Here is a 21,817-nt window from a genome sequence, read left to right as displayed (position 1 = left end):
TATATCAAGTAACTTCCCATTGTGGTCCAACTAAACAAGTTTAGTTTCACTTTTTTTGTAATAGCTCTTCAAGTATTTGAAGACAAGAAACACATTTCTTAAATTTTCTTCCCTGAGTTTAACATCAGTTTTAGGTTCCCTTCTTCTGGATATTTCCCTCTAAATGAGTTCCAGTTTTTCTATATCCTCTATCAAAGTTGATTGGAACATATATTTGTTTTCTTTCTGCTGCCTTAAAGACATCAAGTGTCCCCTGTTTAATTTTTTCTTTGTATGCATGTAGATTAATATATTTATGTATTATATATAATTATTTAATTACATAATTATAATATTAATTACATAATTATAATTCTATATAATATATTAATAAAGTTATAGAATATATAGTATAATTAATATAATGTATTAATATATTGTATTACATATCAATATATTTTAATATATTTTTAATGTTAGATCATTAACACTGACAGATGATTAAAACATCCTCAACCCCTCCTTCTGACCATCCCTCCCTCCTTCCCCAGGAGACAAACATTCTAATTTGGCATGACATTATCTGCCCTAACAGTGCCTGGTATATGAAGTGCCTAAAATGTCATCCTCTGTTGTTTCCACTTTCTGGAGTAGTTGAATTAAATTCAAACTCAAGATGTTTTTGAAATCTTAAATCTCTCTGGGGATCTTTTTCATAACATCTTCAAACTGGATAGCACTGTAATAAATGAAGTATACTGCACTGGATTAAAAGGTTATTTCCCTTGTGTGTCAAGATAACACTTCCCATTAGGCCCTGGATGTCTCTGGCTGTCAGCACAACAATCCTGTCTCCATTAGATTCCTAAACCTCCACTACTCAGTGAAAACTTTTGCCAGAAAACTACCCATCAACCTGAATCCTGAGTGACACCAAGGCAAATTATAGGAGCCACAGGGAGAATCAGAAACAAATAGAGGAAATAAGGGACTTTATAAACTAATAACCTGACTCCAGGTAAGCAGAGCCAAAGACCAATGGAAAACCATTATTTGAAGTTAAAAATAAGGATGGAACTTCATATAAGACCAGAGCCAAACAAAAAATGGACAATGATCAATAACAGGCAGAGTGATACAAGTTAGAATATTGAAGGATAGCACAAAGATATACATTCTAGGGGTTTAAGAAACCCTCAATTAAAGGTCACATACTAAGATTATAAGTACTTTTGTTCGTTTGTTTGTTTGTTTTTGAAGATTTTCTATAAAGCCAGAAACTTCTACTAAGAGAAAAAGTGTTAAGCCAGGAATCCTGGGTGTCTATCATAATGAAAACAGAAAGATAAAATGTTACATGCTATAGAGAATTATGCACCAGATAAAAGCAACAAATTAGATACATGTATAGACATATGACTGGGTCTTTAATAGCATGATTTATAGTAAAAATTAAAAGAAATTAAAAGAATAAGATATGTAGCATGATACCATTTATAAATTTTAAAAATATACACATAAAACAGTATACCTTTTAAAATAATACATACCAACACATACATATTCACCACATTAGAATAGCTATGTTTGAAAGAATGTATGAATAAATGGAAATAAGTGAATAATGGCAAAAAAGAAACTTTTCTTGGATTACTGATGAATTGAGGAATATGATAACATCAATCCTGTCTGCCTGAGAGTGCAAGACAGTGCAGGACACTGACTAGATCATTAGGAAATAAGAATAATAGTACTATCTAATAGACTTTTCTTTGATATTGAAAATGTTCTGTGTCTGTGCTGTCCAATATGATAAGCACTAGCTGCCTGTGGCTAGCACATGAAATATGACTAATATGATAGAGGAACTGAAATTTTAGTTTACTTATTTTTAAATTTAAATAGCTATGTGTTGCTAGGGACTACTGTATTTGACAGTGCAGGTTAGAAGTTGCAAAGAAGCCCAGATATTGGCACAGAAAAGGTAAATAGATGCTGTAGTTGCAAACAACACTCCTTCTAAGAAACACCCAACCCTATCAGTAGATGAGAAGATAGCAAAGGAAACTGAGAAAACCAATATCACTAGGAAGGAACAACACTCATTCTTGCCCTCTGCAGGACTTGTTTTTCTCATCAGTAGTCAAACCTCCAGAAGCCTGGTAAGTTCTTCCCTACTCTTGACTTGGCTGCTGGAAGTGGGAAGAACTCTGCTGCTGCTGTTTAGCAAATGTGAGCTTTGGAATTTCACATGCAATGGGTGCCTCCTAAATAGACTTTAATGAGCACAGGGCCCCAGAATGCTATCTGTATGGCTTTGGCATCAGCCAGGCTGGTGTGAGCTGGGTGTTAGAGAATATATCCCAGGGGGCTATTTCAGAGACTCTGGTACTATAAAGGTTTTTTGTTTTGTTTTGTTTTGTTTCGTTTTTCTGAATTGGCTATGGGTGACAGTAACAGATTGCTAGGGGTCAGAGTAGAGAGATAATAGTAATAGATGATCCCTAGGTTATTGGAGAACTCTAACTAGAAAGACATCTTACCTATTCTTGGGCCCAACCTCTCTCCTTTTCTGATGTCTCCATCTTATCCCCTATCCTTTCCTTTGTTTTTAGATAGTCATTCCTGGTACCATGTAAAATTAAAGGAGTATAAGAAAAATTTTTCTGATGGGAGGGGGGTGCATGACCTTGTAAGTATATGGCATTGGTTTCCTGGGTGATTTTGTGGAGTTATTGAATTTTCCTTTCCTGTATTGAATTTGACTTCTGTAGCAGTCAAAACTACGTATTTTTATAAATAGTTTAACTCATCTTAAAGTGTCTCTCTTTACAAATAAGTAGCTACACAAAGAGATAACTTGTGGAGTGCACTTACTTGTGGAGAATGTCTAGGCCCTCTGACCTTTGGTAATGACAGGTCTGGTTGTTAAAAGGTCCAAGCATCTATCAGCCTATCAGTTTAACAGTAACTGCTGAACTCTTATGTCTGCAAAAGGAGTTTGTTGAAGATGGGGTAAGATCTGAAACAGTAGTCTTACCACTTGTTAGGGGTTGCTTAGCAGCTATGCATTTAATAGGAACAAGCTCAGACTTGAGTGGGAAGTTACACTTGTCTTCATGAAGTGATCAAAGATGGGTTCATTTTTACTAAGCCTTGGACCTATGGACCAGGAGGATTTTTTTTTCTTTGATAAAAGAAATCCCAGTTGCACCAATATCTGGAAAACCTATCCTGGAGGTTAACAAAGCTAGGAGAATAATTGGAAAGTAAAATCAGAATACAGAAAAAAATATTTGAACCAATCTAAGATTTACGACACTGAAAGATACCTGCTATGCCAAGTATGCTCTTTTTTTTTTTAATATAATTTTTTATTTTTTATAAACATATATTTTTATCCCCAGGGGTACAGGTCTGTGAATCACCAGGTTTACCTCTCCTAAACTCTAAGTGCCTTGGCTGTAGAGCTTGTGTTTCTCATTTTGGTTTTCCTCATGGCATCGTCTAACATATAAAACAAGTATTTAGGGACACCTGGGTGGCTCAGTTGGTTAAAGCCTCTGCCTTTGGCTCAGGTCATGATCTCAGGGTCCTAGGATCGAGTCCCACATCGGGCTCTTTGCTCAGCGGGGAGCCTGCTTCTCTCTCTGCCTGCCACTCTGCCTGCTTGTGCATGCTCTCGCTCTCTCTCTCTCTCTCTCTCTCTCTCTGACACATAAATAAATAAAATATTTTAAAAAAGTATTTAATAATTGCAGAAGTAGTTAATGTATGTTCATATTCTTGTGACACTTCCAGCCTTCCAATCAGCTGTTTATACTGATCTCTATATAGCCAGGAGGGGTAAGGAAGTAAGGCACTCAACTAAGCCCGGGATGCTCAGATTTTCATCAGTGTTGAACTTCGCTGTTCTTCTTATTCTTCACTGCTTAGACTAAAAGACAGGTGCCCCTCTTCAAGTTCATATGTTGAGAAAGCCTTGGGCCTATTTCTGAAATTAAAAAAGAAGGCCAGGGGGTGCCTGGGTGGTTCAGTGCGTTAAGCCTCTGCCTTCGGCTCAGGTCATGATCTCAGGGTCCTGGGATTGAACCCCGCATCGGGCTCTCTGCTCAGCGGGGAGCCTGCTTCTCCCCTCCCTCTCTCTCTGCCTGCCTCTCTGCTTACTTGTGATCTCTGTATGTCAAATAAAAAAATAAAATCCTGGAGCACATGGGTGGCTCAGTGGGTTAAAGCCTCTGCCTTCAGCTCAGGTCATGTTCCCAGGGTCCTGGGATCGAGCCCCACATCGGCCTCTCTGCTCAGCAGGGAAACTGCTTCCTCTTCTCTCTCTTTGCCTGCCTCTCTGTCTACTTGTGATCTCTGTCTGTCAAATAAATAAAATTTTAAAAAATCAATAAAATATATTTTAAAAAATAAAATCCTTAAAAAAAAAAAAGAAAAGAAAATAAGGTCAGGGCATGTATTGCATGGAGCACTGGGTGTGGTGCATAAACAATGAATCTTGGAACGCTGAAAAAATAAAATAAATTTTTTAAAAAATGTAAAGCCATTAAAAAAAAGAAGAAGAAGAAGGCCAGGGATTTAATGAATAATGAAACCAAGATACCCTTTATCTGTAGCAGCTAGCTCAGCATCCCCTGGGAAGATTCTAATAGGACTAAGATTGATTCAAAATTCCTGGGCCGGGTTAACAGTATCACTTTTGCTCAAGGGATGGTTTGGATTTGTTTATGTGTTGTTTTCAGTTTACTTTATAGATGATTCTTGTCTACTTACCTAAAAATAGCTGACATTTCAGAAGATGAATAAATATATTTGTAATTCTGTAGGGATTCAAAATATATTAATTAATTTGATGTTTATTTCTTTATATTCTTATTTTCTGCTTTCTTACTATGAAGTAAGAGATAAGTCCAAGACTATAGAAGAAAACTACTGTGATCACTTGGGACTTCTTCAAAAATTTTTACTTGTCATGGTATCCCTGGTCCTTCAATCTCCCATTCAAAATTTCAAGTAGCATTTTAACTAGGCATTATCAAATGGTTGAATTTATTTAGTATTTTCAGATCAAATGAACTCCCAGCTCCTCTTGTCTTCCACTGGTCCAGTATGCAACATCCTGCTTCCACAATAGAAGAAGGCACTATGATTCTTGAGTGTACATGAACATTCTGTGAGTGTGTGAATGGGAGAAAGATGGTGTTTGGACTGGTACACCTCAGGCTGACAACACTGAGCTCTAGAATCCAGAGGCTAAAAGTGCAGTGCCTCCTTTCCAGGTGGATTTGGAGTTTGACCTTTTCCCCACCCCCTTTGACTCCCCCTTTGTGATAAGCAAGGACATTTCTCCTATTTTTGACAGCATTTCCTCCAATAAAGACAAAAAGTTAGTAGTGCTTTAATTAGTGGTTATTTTTCTTTATAAATTCTATTTCTCCTGATGTATAACATGGTGCCATAGGGAATATTTCCAAGGATGTGTATGTATTACTAATTCACTGTCTGACTCTGGGCAAGTAGTTTCCCCTTAATGGGACTTGGAGTTTGGGATTGGACTATCTTCTAAGATCCTTCTAACCCTGTTTTTTTAATGATTATGTTTCTTTTTTTTTATTATGTTCAGTTAGCCAACATATAATGCATCATTATTTTTTGATGTAGTGTTTAATGATTCATTAGTTATCTATAACACCTAGGGCTCATCACAACACATGCACTCCTTAATACTCCTCATCCAGTTACCCCATTCCCCACCCCCTCCCTTTTATAACTATCAGTTTGTTCCCCAGAGTCCAGTCTCTCACGGTTTATCCCCCCCCCCCTTTGATTTCTTCCTATTCAGTTTTCCCTCCCTTCTCCTGTGGTCCTCCATGCTATTCTTTATGCTCCACATATGAGTGAAGCCATATGATAATAGTCTTTCTCTGCTTGACTTATTTCACTTAGCCTAATCCTCTTCAGTCCCACCCATGTTGATGTAAATGGTGGGTATTCACCCTTTCTGATTGCTGAATAATGTTCCATTGTATATATGACTTCAGTGATTATGTTTCTGAGAAGAATTTAATAGTATTTTGAAAATTCAATTAACAGTGTAAGGGTTCCACTTTCTCCACATCCTGTCCAACATTTGTTGTCTCTGGCCTTGTTCATTTTTGCCATTCTAACTGATGTAAAGTTGCATTTCAATGTGGTTTTGATTTGAATTTCCCTGATGGCTAATGATGTTAAACGTTTTTTAATGTGTCTGTTAGTCTTTTGTATGTCTTCTCTGGAAAGTGTCTGTTCATGTCTTCTGCCCATTTTTTGACTTGATTATTTGTTTTTTGGGTGTTGAGTTTGAGAAGTTCTTTTTAGATCTGGGATAGCAGCCCTTTATCTGTTATGTCATTTGCAAATATCTTCTCCCACTCCATGGGTTGTCTCTTTGTTTGGTTGACTGATTCCTTTGCTGTGCAAAAGCTTTTTGTCTTCTTTTTATTATTTAGTCACCATGTAGTATATCATTAGTTTTTTTAAATTTATTTTTTATTTTCAGCATAATAGTATTCATTATTTTTGCACCACACCGAGTGCTCCATGCAATCCGTGCCCTCTATAATACCCACCACCTGGTAGCCCGACCTCCCACCCCCTGTCCCTTCAAAACCCTCAGATTGTTTTTCAGAGTCCATAGTCTCTCATGGTTCACCCCCCCTTCCAATTCCCCCTAACTCCCTTCTCCTCTCTAACTCCCCATGTCCTCCATGCTATTTGTTATGCTCCACAAATAAGTGAAACCATATGATAATTGACTCTCTCTGCTTGACTTATTTCACTCAGCATAATCTCTTCCAGTCCGGTCCATGTTGCTACAAAAGTTGGGTATTCATCCTTTCTGATGGAGGCATAATACTCCATAGTGTATATGGACCACATCTTCCTTATCCATTCGTCCGTTGAAGCATCTTGGTTCTTTCCACAGTTTGGCAACCGTGGCCATTGCTGCTATAAACATTGGGGTACAGATGGCCCTTCTTTTCATGACATCTGTATCTTTGGGGTAAATACCGAGGAGTGCAATGGCAGGGTCATAGGGAAACAGTCAAGAAAACAAAGAGGCAACCCATAGAGTGGGAGAAGATATTTGCAAATGACAGTACAGACAAAAGGTTGATATCCAGGATCTATAATGAACTCCTCAAACTCAACACACACAAAACAGACAATCAAATCAAAAAATGGGCAGAAGATATGGACAGACACTTCTCCAATAAAGACATACAAATGGCTATCAGACACATGAACAAATGTTCATCATCACTAGCCCTCAGGGAGATTCAAATTAAAACTACATTGAGATATCACCTTACACCGGTTAGAATGGCCAAAATTAGCAAGACAGGAAACATGTGTTGGAGAGGATGTGGAGAAAAGGGAACCCTCTTCCACTGTTGGTGAGAATGCAAGTTGGTGCAGCCTCTTTGGAGAACAGTGTGGAGATTCCTCAAGAAATTAAAAATAGAACTTCCCTATGACCCTACATCATTAGTTTTTGATGTAGTGTTCCATGATTCTTTGTTTCTGTATAACACCTAGAGCTCCATGTGATCTGTGCCCTCCTTAATACCCGTTACCAGGCCCACCCATTCCCCACCCCCCTCACTTCTAAAACCCTCACCCCAAGATAAAGAAGCTTTTTATCTTGATGAAGTCCCAAAAGTACATTTTTGCTTTTGTTTCCCTTGCCTTTGGAGACACATCTTGAAAGAAGTTGCTGTGGTCAATGTCGAAGAAGTTACTGCCTATGTTCTCCTCTAGGATTTTGATAGATTCCTGTCTCACATTGAGGTCTTTCATCCTTTTAGAGTTTATCTTCGTGTATGGTGTAAGAGAATGGTCGAGTTTCATTCTTCTGTGTATAACTGTCCAATTTTCCCAGCTCAATTTATTTTTTTTAAAGATTTTATTTATTTATTTGACAGAGAGAAATCACAAGTAGTTGGAGAGGCAGGCAGAGAGAGAGAGAGAGAGGAGGAAGCAGGCTCCCTGCTGAGCAGAGAGCTCCATGTGGGACTCAATCCCAGGACGCGAGATCATGACCTGAGCCGAAGGCAGCGGCTTAACCCACTGAGCCACCCAGGCGCCCCCAGCTCAATTTATTGAAGAGACTTTTCCATTGACTATTTTTTCCTGCTTTGTTGAAGATTTGTTGTAGAGTTGAGGGTCCATATCTGGGCTCTCTATTCTGTTCCATTGATCTATGTGTCCATTTTTCTGTCAATACCACTGCTGTCTTGGTGATCACAGCTTTGTTAAATAGCATGAAATCAGGCAATGTGATACCTCCACCTTTGTTTACACTGCTGGTGGGAATGCAAGTTAGTACAGCCACTTTGGAAAGAAGTATGGAGGTTCCTCAAAAAGTTAAAAATAGAGCTACCCTATGACCCAGCAATTACATTACTAGGTATTTACCCCAAAGATACAGATGTAGTGAAAAGAAGAAACACATGCACCCCAATGTTCATAGCAGCAATGTCCATAATAGCCAAACTGTGGAAGGAGCCGAGCTGTCCTTCAACAGACAAGTGGATAAAGAAAATGTGATCCATAAATACAATGGAATATTACTTAGCCATCAGAAAGGATGAATACCCACCATTTGCATTGACATGTGTGGAACTAGAGGGGATTACACTAAGTGAACTAAGTCAAGCAGAGAAAGACAATTATCATATGGTTTCAGTTATATGTGGAACATAAAGAATAGCATGGAAGACATTAGAAGGAAAGGAAAAATGAAGAGGGGAAATCAGAGAGGAGGACAAACCATGAGAGACTCTGGAGTCTGGGAAACAATCAGAGGGTTTCAGAGGGGTGGGGGTGGGGGGTATGGGTTAACCCACTGATAGGTATTAAGGAGGGCACATATTGCAGTGAGGACTGGGTGTTATATGCAAACAATGAATCATGGAACACTACATCAAAAACTAATGATGTACTACATGGTGACTAACATAATATAAATAAGTAAATAAATTTAAAAATTTTTAAAATAATAAGATTCAGTTAACAGGATAGATGAGTAGTTAGAAAAGAGGTTAGAAACTGTATGATGAAACTCAAAGGACTACTCAGCCTACAGTTATTGCACTCAAGCATCAAATGTAACTCAATGTTGCCTGTCAGTGAAGGCACTTGGTGACTAGGACACAATCCTTGTATAAACCCATTCTAACCAAGTGCCAGGCTACAGTGTTATATACTCCTTCTAAGGACTCACTGTCTTTTTTTTTTTCATTTCATTTATTTATTTGAGAGACAGAATGAGAGAGAGAGAGAGAGCAGGAGGGGGTAGAGTCAGAAGGAGAAGCAGACTCCCCAGTGAGCAGGGAGCCTGATATGGGGCTCGATCCTGGGACTCCAGGATCATGACCTGAGCTGAAAGCAGTTATTTAACCAACTGAGCCACTCAGGTGTCTAGAACTCACCACCTTGTACACACCAGTGGGTATATCAGGTTCGTGTCTCTGCACTTACTATGCCATTATACTGCCCATTTGGGCCTGGGAGAAAGAAGAAAGAGTCTTTTTGGAAATACCCATTCTTTATCTGAAAAACAGTGATTGGTCTTATCTACCACTTATTCTTTGGACTTGAGAGAGAAAGTAAGCAGGAAAAGGCCTAAAAATAAAATTAACTTGCAAAGGCAAAGGTGCTCAGATGTGCCCGTGAAATGGAGCTACCTATGGTCTAAAAGTTTAGAAATTAAAACTAGTAAGGAGGTTGGCTATTCCTGACTTGAGTGCATGAGTACCTCTGTTTATTTCTTTCTAACTCTACTTCAAGTCTTATTGAATATTGGGTTTTATGGCATTGGCATAGAGCTTTAACATAGACAATGCATTTTACATACTTTCTCAATGATTTATGGTCTTATGCACTTGTTCTTTTTGGAAATCTCTTTATAGTGATGTCCCAAAGGATGGTTCAGATAAGAACAATAGGTGAAGGGAGAAAAGAAAAGTTGGGGAAGAGACCCCCAAATGTGGAGCCTCTGTTCTAGGACAAAAATGCAGTCACTATAGCTACTGTGCAGGAGTCTGCCAGCAAAGAAGCCCTCCCCCCAGATTGGTGGCTGCCAAAAATGAAGGCATGTGGAATATACAGAGCCCTGTCACCACCAGCAGCACCCTATTTGCTACCTCTGATAGGACTAGGGGTAGGAATGTACAAAAATCAGAGGAACACAGGAAGGGACATGAGATGGAAGACAGTAAAGAGTTCCCTCAGATATACATCATAGGCTCATCTCAGAATCATACAAAACTTAAGTCAGAACTCTTCTTATGTGAGAATTTTTTTCTTGCACATGTAATTTTAATCTCAAATAAATAAATAAATTTTAATTTTTAAAAAGCTAGATGAGCTCTTAGATATAATCTAATTCAATTCCCTTAATGTATAGCTAATAATATTTAGTACCAGCGAGGGGAAGGAGTTTGCCTGAGGACACCCAACTAATAAGTGGTTGTACAACATACAACCCTCTGTAAGAGTTGTTTTGTGTATATCTTTTGAGTTTGGAATCTTTATAATGAAAGATGAAATAGATTTATACTATACTTTTGAGATATATAGTATTCTTTAGTTTAACTGTGATTATCTCTTTTTCGTCCATCTCTCACCCTTAATATTTTTAAACTTACATGGCTCCTCATTTAAGCATGTTTTCTGTACTTAAAAGCATCATACCTCCATATTTCTAACATAGTATCTTGAAATCCTGGCAAGTTTAGAAAATGGAATTAGTTAAGCAGCATTATGGATATAAATGTGTTCTCTGAACTATTGCTGATTCTGTCATCCATCATACTCACTGAAGTTAAATTGGGAAGTCAGACTAGACAGAGTTTGGCAAGGATAGCCTGCAAACCTTCTCTGGACCTGTTTGCTACAGCAATATCATCTCCTTGTTCCATTTCAGTCCCTAACTAAACTTGTAGATTCCCCATCTATAACAACTTGCTGGTCAGTTTCCTCCTTTTCAGTATGACAGCTAAAACCCTTGACAGCTTCATTACCCATGTTGGACCTGATGATCGGACTTACTGCTTACATTATTTTATTCTCATGAAGATACTGGCATCTGTATTTCTGAGGCTACTCTGGCCTGAAACCCAACAATCTCTAATGCGCCTTTCACAACTATATGTTAACTCCTTGATCTCTCCTTTCTCTGTATATGCTGACTCCTGCCCCCTCACCTCCCACATTTATTTTCCAAACACAATTCTACAATATAACTTAAATATAACATCTTCCCATTCTTATTTTCTCCTCCTTAATTCTAATTTTCTTGACTTCTTACACCTTAATATTGTCTCCTAACCTATTTCCCTACCTCTCTGATTCTCCTACTCTCACTGGTCCTAATGTCCTACTCAAAACATTCAGTGTCTTCCTGAATTAAGATTGAGGTGGCCTCCACAGTATAGCTCTTTTCAGTTATATCTTCTTGTGTATACCTAATATTTTAGCCAAATGCTTATTATTCACTGAATTTCCTCCCATTTTTTTCTATGATTCAACATAAGTGTCTAATCAACTTTTACAGAGTACATACAATGTGCTAAGCACTGTGTATGAGCTGTGGAGGTGAAGGGAGCTAAGTCTATTGAGGGAATCAGATATAAAGAGGTCATGTTTATATAAGGTGATCAAGACAAAGATCAATGTTGTTTGGGAATGCAGAGAAGATACTAATTTTTTTTGGGTGGGGAGAATCAAGGAAGGTATCAAGAAAAAAATTGAGTAGGGAATAGAAAAGTGAGGTGAAAGGAAGGCTAGAAGGAGAAAGAATAGAAGGCATAGGGGAAGGGATGTGGGTAGGGGAAACATTCCAGGTAGAGAGAATATCAAGTGCAAGATACTTGGAAGCAAAAAATAATCTATCATATTAAGGGGGGCAGAGATGGCTAGAATATTTGGAAATATAAGGAGAGGTAAAGAAAATGAAAGGAAAACATAACTTGAGAGCTTGAGGATTGATTGAAAGGGGTGTTATATTCAAGTCAAAACAGAAATATTTAAAGCAAGTTGTCAGACCTATTAATTCTGCAGCAGTTGTTTAGAGGATAAAGTAGAGTGAGTAGAGACTCATGGCATTTCATGAAGTTCCTTCAGTCTGGGAAGTCTTTCTTCTATACTTTCCCATCCTCACCTCCTGAAAGACCATCCATGAAGGTCCATCTCAAATGCTGTTGCTACTGGTAAAGCTTTCCCTGATTACCCTCCTCTCTAGAAGTGGAAGAGTTCTCTCCATTTAGAACTCCTATAAAAAATTTTGCTTCTCTTTCAGTGTATTATACATTTATTGGAATTTGTTTATGGCTTTCTTCCCCCAATAGATGCTGAGAGCCTTGAGAACAAGGATGTAGTTTCATCCACCTGTCTTTTCCACTGCAGTGCCTGACACACTACCATTACCACAAAAGGTACCTAGTCAATTTGTTGAATTGATTTAAACTGATATCCTGAAGATCAGCACTACTCAAACCCCAAAGATTATCTTATCCCAGGTCCATAGGCAGAAACATGATTTACTTTCTTGCCTTGCTTTTTTTTTTTTTTTTTTTCCAAAAGTCAGGGACAGCACAAATGCCAGGGCAGGTCATTTGGACTCTGAGACCTGAGGCTTAAAGAACTTTAGAAAGGAACATAGCAGCTGACTGGGGCAGGATACATGAGACCACATTCAGGCCCAACTGAGGGGAAGGAAAGTTAGGCAGGGTTGCTTTTCCAGTTTAATTGAACATTTCCTTGCTTCGAAATACCAGTCTCCATGCTAATGTTATTCCATTGCCATTACTCTGCATGATTTACCATGATCAGCAAAGCAAATTTTTGTACATAATTCCAAAAGTGCTAATCTATTTTAGCTCAAAATAGATTTTTAAAGCCCCACAAAATTTGTTGTTCCAAAATGTTGAACAATGGGGAAAAGCTAAAGCAAACCAAGAGCTGTTTGTATACTACTATACAAAATTATAATCCCTCTCCCAAATCATTTTTATAAGCAGCCAGGTTATAAATAAATAAAAATATGGGAAAATATTTGATTTAAGTTGTCTCACAGCTGAGCTTTGAAAAGATATGGAAAAGGACCATGGTTTAGCCTTTTAACTCTGCAGAACACAGGTCCAAATAATTGATAATCATTAAGTTTAGTATCTATAATAGTTTTCTCTTTCGAAGAAAATGTGAACCTACTAGAGCTAATCCTACAAGATAATTATAAGTATAAAATGAGATAACATCTGTAACCTAGCACCTGGTGGGTATTCATTCATTCTCTTACTCTCCCCTTTCCAACTCATGAAGCTCCCATACTCCTATCCGCGTCTTCTTTATTGCATGCCAAAGTGTATTTCTTCTAATCTCAACCCTTTATGATTCCCTTTAACTTAGAACCATAAATCCTGGGTACTTGATCAGTTTTCTATTAGAGGAAAATTATGTTCTTAGAAATATAGTACCCCAGAGAAAACTTACAATGGCACTAACATGTCCCCTGACATAGTGTTCTTGTCCTGTGTGACAAAATTGGATAATTATTGACACTTAAATATATTGCTCCTGCATATATTTTATGATATATTAATTTTACTAATAATTAATTAATAAATTAACTTGACTGAAGCAGCTGTCTTTATTTTATTACCTGAAAGAGGGTGAAAGTATAAATCAATAACATGTGAAAACTTATATTTCTACATCTTTGTTTTGGCCAGGGGTTGGAAGGGGTAAGATTTATAGAGAAGGCATTTTGTGTTTTAAGAAAAAAACACTTGGTCTCTTGGTCAGGATACTTGAGTTTCTGTCATAGATCCCTATTATGTTATTTTGTGATTTTATTTTATATTTTTTTCTGTGCCTTGGTCTTCCTGGTGATAAAAATAGTCTTCCTTGTAATTAGCCTTAGGCATAAGGGACAATAAAGCACTAAATGGTTGAAATCCACAAATAATTTGACCTTTATCAAGTCCTGCCAAAATGGAGTTAGTGAACGGGAGGTGTTAAAGAAGAGTAAAATGATACCTGAAGTTCAATTGAGTTTGTTTTTGTTTTATTTTGTTTTGTTTTGTTTTAGAGAGAGCATGCATGAGCAGGGTGGCACTGAGGGAGAGGGAGAGAACATGGAACTGGATGCCGGGCTTCATCTCATGACCCTGAGATCATGACCTGACCTGAAATCAAGAGTTAGACACTTAACCGACTGAGCCACCCAGGCACCCTCCAATAGATTTTTGTTTTTATTTTTTTAATATTTTATTTATTTGATATATATAGAGAGAGAGCACAAGCAGGGGGAGCAGCAGGCAGAGGCAGAGGGAGATGGAGGCTTCCCTACTGAGCAAGGAGTCAGATTCAGGGCTCAATCCCAAGACCCTGGGATAACACAAGCTGAAGGCAGACACGACTGAACCACCCAGGAGCCCCTACAACTGAGTTTCTTAAAAAGAAAGTTTCACAGAGGAATCCATGATACTAGTATGATTCCATCTGACCCATATGATTCTATCTGAAGCACAGGCTCAATCAACTGATCTGTTTATTCAGTTCCACCACAAATGAGACCTTCTTGCCAAGGGATGGGGACTTTGGATTTGCTAGCCACTCCTCTCCACTTTTTTGAAATCTCCAGCCCTTCTTTTTGTGTAAATACAAGTAAGCATATCTTACTCCTTTCCCTGTGGTTTATTGGCTACTCTCAAGTCAGGTCTTGTACAAAATGAGAAGAAAGTTTGGCAATTCCAACATATAAATATTCCAGAAAACTCAGGACTATCTGACATTTTTAAAACTGTGGTTGCTTAATACAGACTTCTTATTTTACAGGTAGAGAAATAGGTAAAATATCATAGAGATATGAATCATGTAAAATTCTTCTTACTGCTTCTTGTTTCATCAAATTTGTACCTACTATTCATGGTTTATTCATGTAATAGGATAAGTGAGTATACGATTGAGATTTTTGTAATAGCTGCTTGGCCATCAGCAGTCTCTCCTTTTTTTTTTTTTTTTTTAAGATTTATTTATTTATTTAAGGGAGAGAGAGCAGAGTGAGAGGGAAAGAGAGAATCCTCAAACAAATTTCCTGCTAAGTACAGTGGCCAACGTGTGGCTTGATCCCAGGACCCTGAAATCATGACCTGAGCCAAAATCAAGAGTTGAACACTTAACCAAGTGAGACACCCAGGCACCCTGAAGTCTGTGTTTTTAATACAGGGATGGATATTTTGCTGAGAAGAAGGTCTAGGAAAAAGGGGGGCTATAATAAATAAAGATTTATATGTCTACCACACGTTGTGATGGCATGTGGTAGACAACTCCATTTCAGGTGGCCTTGTTTTCTATTCTTTTTCATATACTTACCACCCAGTAGGTGGGCAGGAGAAAAGGGGCTATAGATAGGTATTATATGCCCTAAAAATACCAGGTGATGTAGGGACCTTTTCAGAAATTTCAGATTTTCTTTGTAGCAAAATTTTAAAATCTTGCTGGGCTCAGAGGAATATTTAAGTTGAGAAACCGAGAAAGAAAGTCTCTACCTCTTTCCATCCTTAGCAGTCAAATTTTAAGACAGAGAGAGAAAAGCTGAGTGTGATGTATATGTGTGTGTATGTATGAATTGCCTTGTTTTTGAAGAGTTTTAGATCATCTGAAGTGGAAATGAGGCAAACAGAAATAAACCCAATCACTACATGCATACATTTGTTATCTCAGGTCACTCTGGACTTCATTTTGCATCCTTTCTAACTGGATGGCCATGATTAGGTTAAATACATTCTTATCTGGAAGAAGGTGTAAGTTTGCCTGCTTTTTCAGATTTCCATTATGAGTAGTATGGTAGCCTAGAGAGGATAGAAGTACTTAGGATGTATGAATGAATTGTAAGTTTAAAATTGAAATAAGATAGAAACAGAGAGGGAGGAAAACCATAACATATTGTACAGTTAAGAGAAGAAACAGGGTGGATGGAGGGAGGTGGGTGGAAGATGGGCTAAGTGGGCAATGGGTGTTAAAGATGGCACTTGTTAGGTGTTATACGTATGTGATGAAACCCTAAATTCTACTCCTGAAACCAATACTACACTATATGTTAACTAATTTGAATTTAAATAAAATTTTAAAAACTGATTTATATAGTGGGTATAAACTATGAAACAAACAAACAAACAAAAAAAAAAACAATAGAAACAAAGTCTGGAAATGTAAATTCCAGTGAGCCTTTTAAGACCTCTTTAACTGAAATAACTTTAAAACAGAGAAAAAATATATTAATGACTAACATTATATATTTAAAATGTGCAGGTTGAACAGCATTTGGACTTGGAATGAAACAATAAGAGGTTACATTCATGGATAACCAACAAGATAAGGCTGTTGTTGCCTCAGCCAATGGAGAAAACACTCTGATTAATGGGGTCAAAGAAAATGGTAAGAGAATTTAATTATAGTATATACTATTTCTCCTAGTAGTCCTTTGTTATTACTGTAGATTTTTAGTATCCACAAAACGGACACTTGGAGCAGGTTAAGTCTAGGGTGCCTCTGAGATTGATATTAATCCTAAATTTTATTCCACCAAATTTCTAACTGGGATAGAAGGGTCTGTAAGGGCTATCCAATCCAGACACTTTGCTCTTGCAAATCATCTCTGTCAGATGAATACTTGAGTTCCTCAGAATTCATAGTGAATTAGAAATATGCTCTGATGTGTGGCTTGGAACATCTAGATACAGAGGAGCTTCCAGAATAGAAGTCTGAATGATTGGACTAAGCTTTATAGCTTAAAAGCACAACTATCCCACCTGATAATTTTCCCACCCTGAAAACCTTGACTTTCCAATTAATCAAGCAGTCCAATTATCTCCTTATTCCGAGGAGAACTCTGTGTCTAAAGAAAAAGCTTACTCTAAAGAAATACTATTTTTCACTTGGTTGAATGTTCAATATAAAATCAGGGTTATTCTTTAACTTTGTAGTTTTTAGTTATAAAGCCAGAGAAGTTGAGCCTTAGCTTATATAAGATCAAGCTTATATAAGCTGATCAAGGGAAACTGATCAAAGGAAAGAGAGTTCATGAGTGTGGTCTAAAACTGTCATTTCTTTACCTTTTCTCCAGATTCAGAGAACCAGGATGTGACAATAAAATCATTGGCAGCTTTAGAAGCAACTGCACCAATCCAGCCTATACCAGTGGTTCAAAAAGAGACCCTGATGTATCCCAGGGGTCTCCTGCCTCCACCTTCTAAGAAACCTTGTATGCAGAACCCTCCATCTCCTTTGGGGCTAATTGAAGCACCTGAGCATGCTGCTAATAGTGCTTCTGTGAATGCCATTTCCCTTACATCTGGTGTTGCAAAAAGCCTGCATACATGGTCACTGCCCAATGAGTGTGAGAAAGCTCCATTTGCCATAATGGAGCCTGCAGGCATGTCAGCTCTGAATGGGGACTGCCTCATGCAGCCAAGCCGGACTTGTTTGGGCTGCTTCATGGAATCCAAGGATGCAGTAGATCCTGAGCCTGGGATCAGTCTGAAAGTTGGTGATCTAAATAAGGATTATGAAACCTGTGCAGTTTCTGATATAGGGATTCAGTGTATTAATGCTGGAGAAAACATGAAATATGGAGAGCAGCTGCTCTCAGACCAGCTCCTAGGCTTTCCTCTGCACAAATCAAGGTCAGGAGAAAAACGGGAAGCTGAGAAGTCTGACATCGACTTGGAGGATCCAGCTCAGAAAAGTTATTATGAGGCATTACTGTTAGACAAGTGTAATACGGAAGAGGCTTTGCTGGCAAATTCCAATCAAGATTGGGGTTACTTTGAGACTTTCATTAGTGAGAGTAAGATTGAACTACTTGACCTCTGTTCCAAAAATGAGCTGTCTGTCAACTTATTCTCTGAAGAAGATGTGGATAACTACATGTTCGATGATGATGAGTCAACTCTGGGCAGTGATGTCTGTTCCTTGAAAATTCGATATGAGTCCTTCCAAGACAATGTTAGAGACAAGACCACCCTTCTAATGCAGGAGGATGCCCAATTCAACTTTTTCCCCAGTGTTTTTACTACCTGTCCCAAGCGAGAGTCTAAGAGTGGGGTCCTGAAGCAGAACAGTGATCTTTCCCAGTTCAAGGTCCCTGATGTGAATATCATCTGGGGGGAGGAGGATAAAAACTTGGACAAGAAGAAAGGCAAAGAAGAGGGACAGGAAGACAAGGGTATAGGGAAAAAGGATGAAAAGGATAATGGAGAAAAATCCGCCTTAAATAAACCATGCAGTGGGACTGAAGTAGGGCAATTTAAGAATCCAAAGCACAGCCATCTTGCCAATTCCTTGGAGGCATCAGGGAATTTCAGTGATGACAGTTCCTTCATTGAGGTCTCTTATGATGCCATGGGGGAGATCAAGGACTGTAGCCGCTATATGGCTCGGGACACTAGTTCTGGCAGCACCTCCTCCCAGCAGAACTATGGGCTGCGAGCCAAGAGAAAAGTCAGGTACAGTGAAGATTATCTATATGATGTTGACTCACTAGAAGGTGAAAAAGTAAATGAGAGGAAGGAATGGCTGCCAGGTGGTTCCAAAGAGGAAGATGATGATGAATGGTGTCCCAAAAAGAGAAGAAAAGTAACCCGTAAGGAGCCTCCTGTTATTATCAAATATATCATCATCAATCGCTTTAAAGGTGAGAAAAATATGCTGGTGAAGTTGGGTAGGGTAGATTCCAGTGAGACAACAGTTAATTTAAGTGAGAATCAGCTCAATAAATATGCCAAGCTGGCCCCCTTGAAGGGCTTCTGGCAGAAGAAGAAAAAACAAAGAAACAGCAACACCGATTCCAACAAGATACCCTTATGCCAAAAGCAAAACTTTGAAACAGGTAGCTTTGAGGTGTCATTCCTGCCACCTGCTCGCAAACGAAAATCTAAGCTTGGCAATAGGCACAGGATTCAAAGAATCCCATCTGTGGAAACTCCAGCAAGTGGTAAGCAGATTTCATTCTGTAGTGATCAGAGGCAAGGTAGTACTCGTAAAGAAGATGGAGGCCTGAAAGGTACAGTGAAGTCAGCACCTTTAGCTGCCCCCAGCTGCGCAAGTGGATCACATTTAAATGATGTGACAGGCCCTGACTCAGTGAAAGTCAAAGCCCAAGATGCAGGATTTAAGGGACCAGAGAGGAAAGTGCTCAACAAAATCAAATTTAAAAGTGAAGCCAGGTTAAAATCCAAGAAAATCAAAGTTGGACAAGAAAACAAGCCAATTGTTCAAATCAGCCCTCTTTTGGAAGATCAACCCTCTACAGCTGATTTAAAGAATGAAGATATTCCTGGGACCTCAAACAGTTCTCATCTATCTGAATTTCATGAGGCAAAGGTTAAGAATTCTCCTTTCTTACCAACCACCTGCTCTTCTGAAATGCCTTTATCATCTGCTAATGTTGCCACCAATATACCTGTTATCCCTGGAGGGTATCTGCAGACATTGTTAGATGCTTCTGATTTGTCAAATAATACTGGTATGTCATACTTTGCTCACCATTCTCCAGAGCGACATGAAGGCAGCCTCACTCAAACAGAAAAATCTTTTGTGCCTCTCCAGCCTGCCCAGGACTGTGTGCTTTCCTCACCCTCTGAGTCTGAGCTGCAGCAATCATCCCAAAACTTCAAAATAGAATCAAGCAACTATGGAAATATGTGGCCCAACAAGCCTGCTTCTGGCCCCCATGAATTCGTGGCTGAAGTCTCAAGGGAGATAGCTCCAACCCAATCTAATGAATTTGGAGTCTCCCAAGTAGTCTCCATGGAAAATAACCTCACAGCTACAACATACAATCGAACCTGCCTCAATAGTGGTGGCAGTAATTGCAACAAGGTCCTGTATGCCTCTGTGCAAGACACCCAACTCCCATCTGATGACTCTTATCAATTATGTCACTTTAGTAATGGAGAGATATGCTTTCCTTTCCAGCAGGGCCCAGCCAATATGGATGATGACCGGCTCTTTAGCTTTGATTCAATGGCCCCACTCTCTGTCAACTCAAGCAATTATTGCTCCTTAAGCTTGAAATCCTGTGAAAAAGATGGTGATGATGATATTACTGATGACTTCCTGGCCCACTGCAGCCCCAAGCTGGTGATCCAGCAGAGCACTGATGAGATAACACCATTAAAGGAGTCCACTGACCTCCTGGATATCTCCAACTTCACTCCTGACAAATTCCGCCACTCATCTCTCTCAGAGATGTCTCCACCTGATACCCCCAGTCTTTCACCTCAAATTACCAGATGTGAGAGTATCAAGACACTAGGAACACTGAAGGGGTTCCAAGAGGGTGTCCCAGGACCATTGAGCAATATGGAGAAAATCAAGTGGGACTGCAGTACCCTTTCACGGCAGGTCCAAGTGGATGATGGATTTACTTTAAATAACCATCAGTTTCAGTTCCATATGTTCAATGATGAGGATTCTGTCAGCTTGCTCCAAAAAACTCCTTGCCTATCAACACTTAATGATCCATCTGGTCAAATGAGTACTAACAACAAAGTGTCAAAAGCAAGAAAGAAAAGTTCACCCAACAAGAGTGGGGCTATGAACCAGAGTTCTTCTCAGAAAAACACCAGGAAAAAATCTCTCAAAGCCAACAACAAAGGGATTGAAAAGCCACCTGGCAAAACCTCCCGCCAGACCCCTAAGTCAACAAAGAAAGGGAAATATGTGGCTGCAATCAATGGAGAGAAAATGCAAATTGGCATTGGCCGTGGGGGAGGCCAAATCAACAACATATCTTCCACAGGGAAGACGTTGGCTGAATGTATCCAACATGGTAGCCCTGTGGCCTCCATGAAGATGCCAAGTCAAAAGGGACTTTCTGGAGATTGGACTTTGGGGAAAGAGAGTAGCCCTGTCTGGAGTGACCTGAACATGGGAACCAACACCAATAACCTCCTTGATGATGATCAACGGGAATTTCAGGAGCCTTCCTATATCTTGTCCAACATTGCCTCTGGTATGGCAGATGTACAGAGATTCATGATGGCCTCCATAGAGCCCCTTTGGGAACCCATGGAGCACCATGGAGACCCCAACATATTTTACTCCCCAGAGTCTAATAGCCTAAAATTAAAAACCCTCAAAATATTGGCTGGGACACCACAGGAATCTAAGAAAAAGGTCAACAGTGGGTCGCCAGGAGCCATTAAGAATCACAGGTCCATCAAGGGTGTGAGTAAAAGCAATGGGAAAGCAGCGATAGGTGATCCTGGTCGTGCAAACATGCATGGTTATGAGGACTCTCGCTCTGCCTTCTTTGATAAAAAGTATAATAACCCGAGCACTTTAGGCAATAATGGACCAACACACAAAAAATTATATCGTCACAAATCCAGCTCCAAGGCCCTGAGAGATGAGAAGTGTAAGGGAAAGTGCATGGAGCGAGAACAGGTCCACAAGGATGAGGCTGGGACAGCTTCTTTTGAAAAACTGAGGTAATACTGCACCAGAATGGCTGAGATGGTGTACCCTTAGCTTTCCTACTACCTGCTAAGCCCACAGTCCCTCATTTTTTCCTTCTTGAAAGCAAAAGTTTGCATGAAAGAAACTGTCCCATTCCCTTCTTTTTCAAATTAAAAAGAAAAAAAAGTGCATGAAAATCCCTATACCTTTAAGCCACCCCCAAAATTGGGCAATTTTGTTGTGGCTTAGCTAGGGATAAACTCTAACAAGTCTACTTTTTCTGCGATTCAGCATTAGTTTTTACTAATTGAGAAAATAGAAC

The 21,817-nt window shown here is 39.0% G+C and overlaps 1 protein-coding gene across 2 annotated transcripts in view; it reads left to right on the top strand.

Annotated features, from left to right (window-relative positions):
- The window catches only part of NEXMIF (neurite extension and migration factor), a 192,210-nt gene that overhangs the window by 164,332 nt on the left and 6,061 nt on the right, over positions 1-21,817 (top strand). The window contains exons 2-3 of one of the 2 annotated variants that reach the window (XM_059157799.1): positions 16,345-16,470; positions 17,159-21,049. In XM_059157799.1, coding sequence (XP_059013782.1) covers positions 16,392-16,470; positions 17,159-21,049 — 3,970 coding nt within the window. In that variant the 5' untranslated portion in view covers positions 16,345-16,391. Of the gene's footprint in view, positions 1-16,344; positions 16,471-17,158; positions 21,528-21,817 lie in introns of both variants that reach the window. The other variant, XM_059157798.1, reaches the window with a different exon arrangement.

This window comes from Mustela lutreola, chromosome X (assembly GCF_030435805.1).
Source record: "Mustela lutreola isolate mMusLut2 chromosome X, mMusLut2.pri, whole genome shotgun sequence".
In the NCBI taxonomy this organism is placed as follows: domain Eukaryota; kingdom Metazoa; phylum Chordata; class Mammalia; order Carnivora; family Mustelidae; genus Mustela; species Mustela lutreola.
This window is presented reverse-complemented; position numbering and strand designations above follow the sequence as displayed.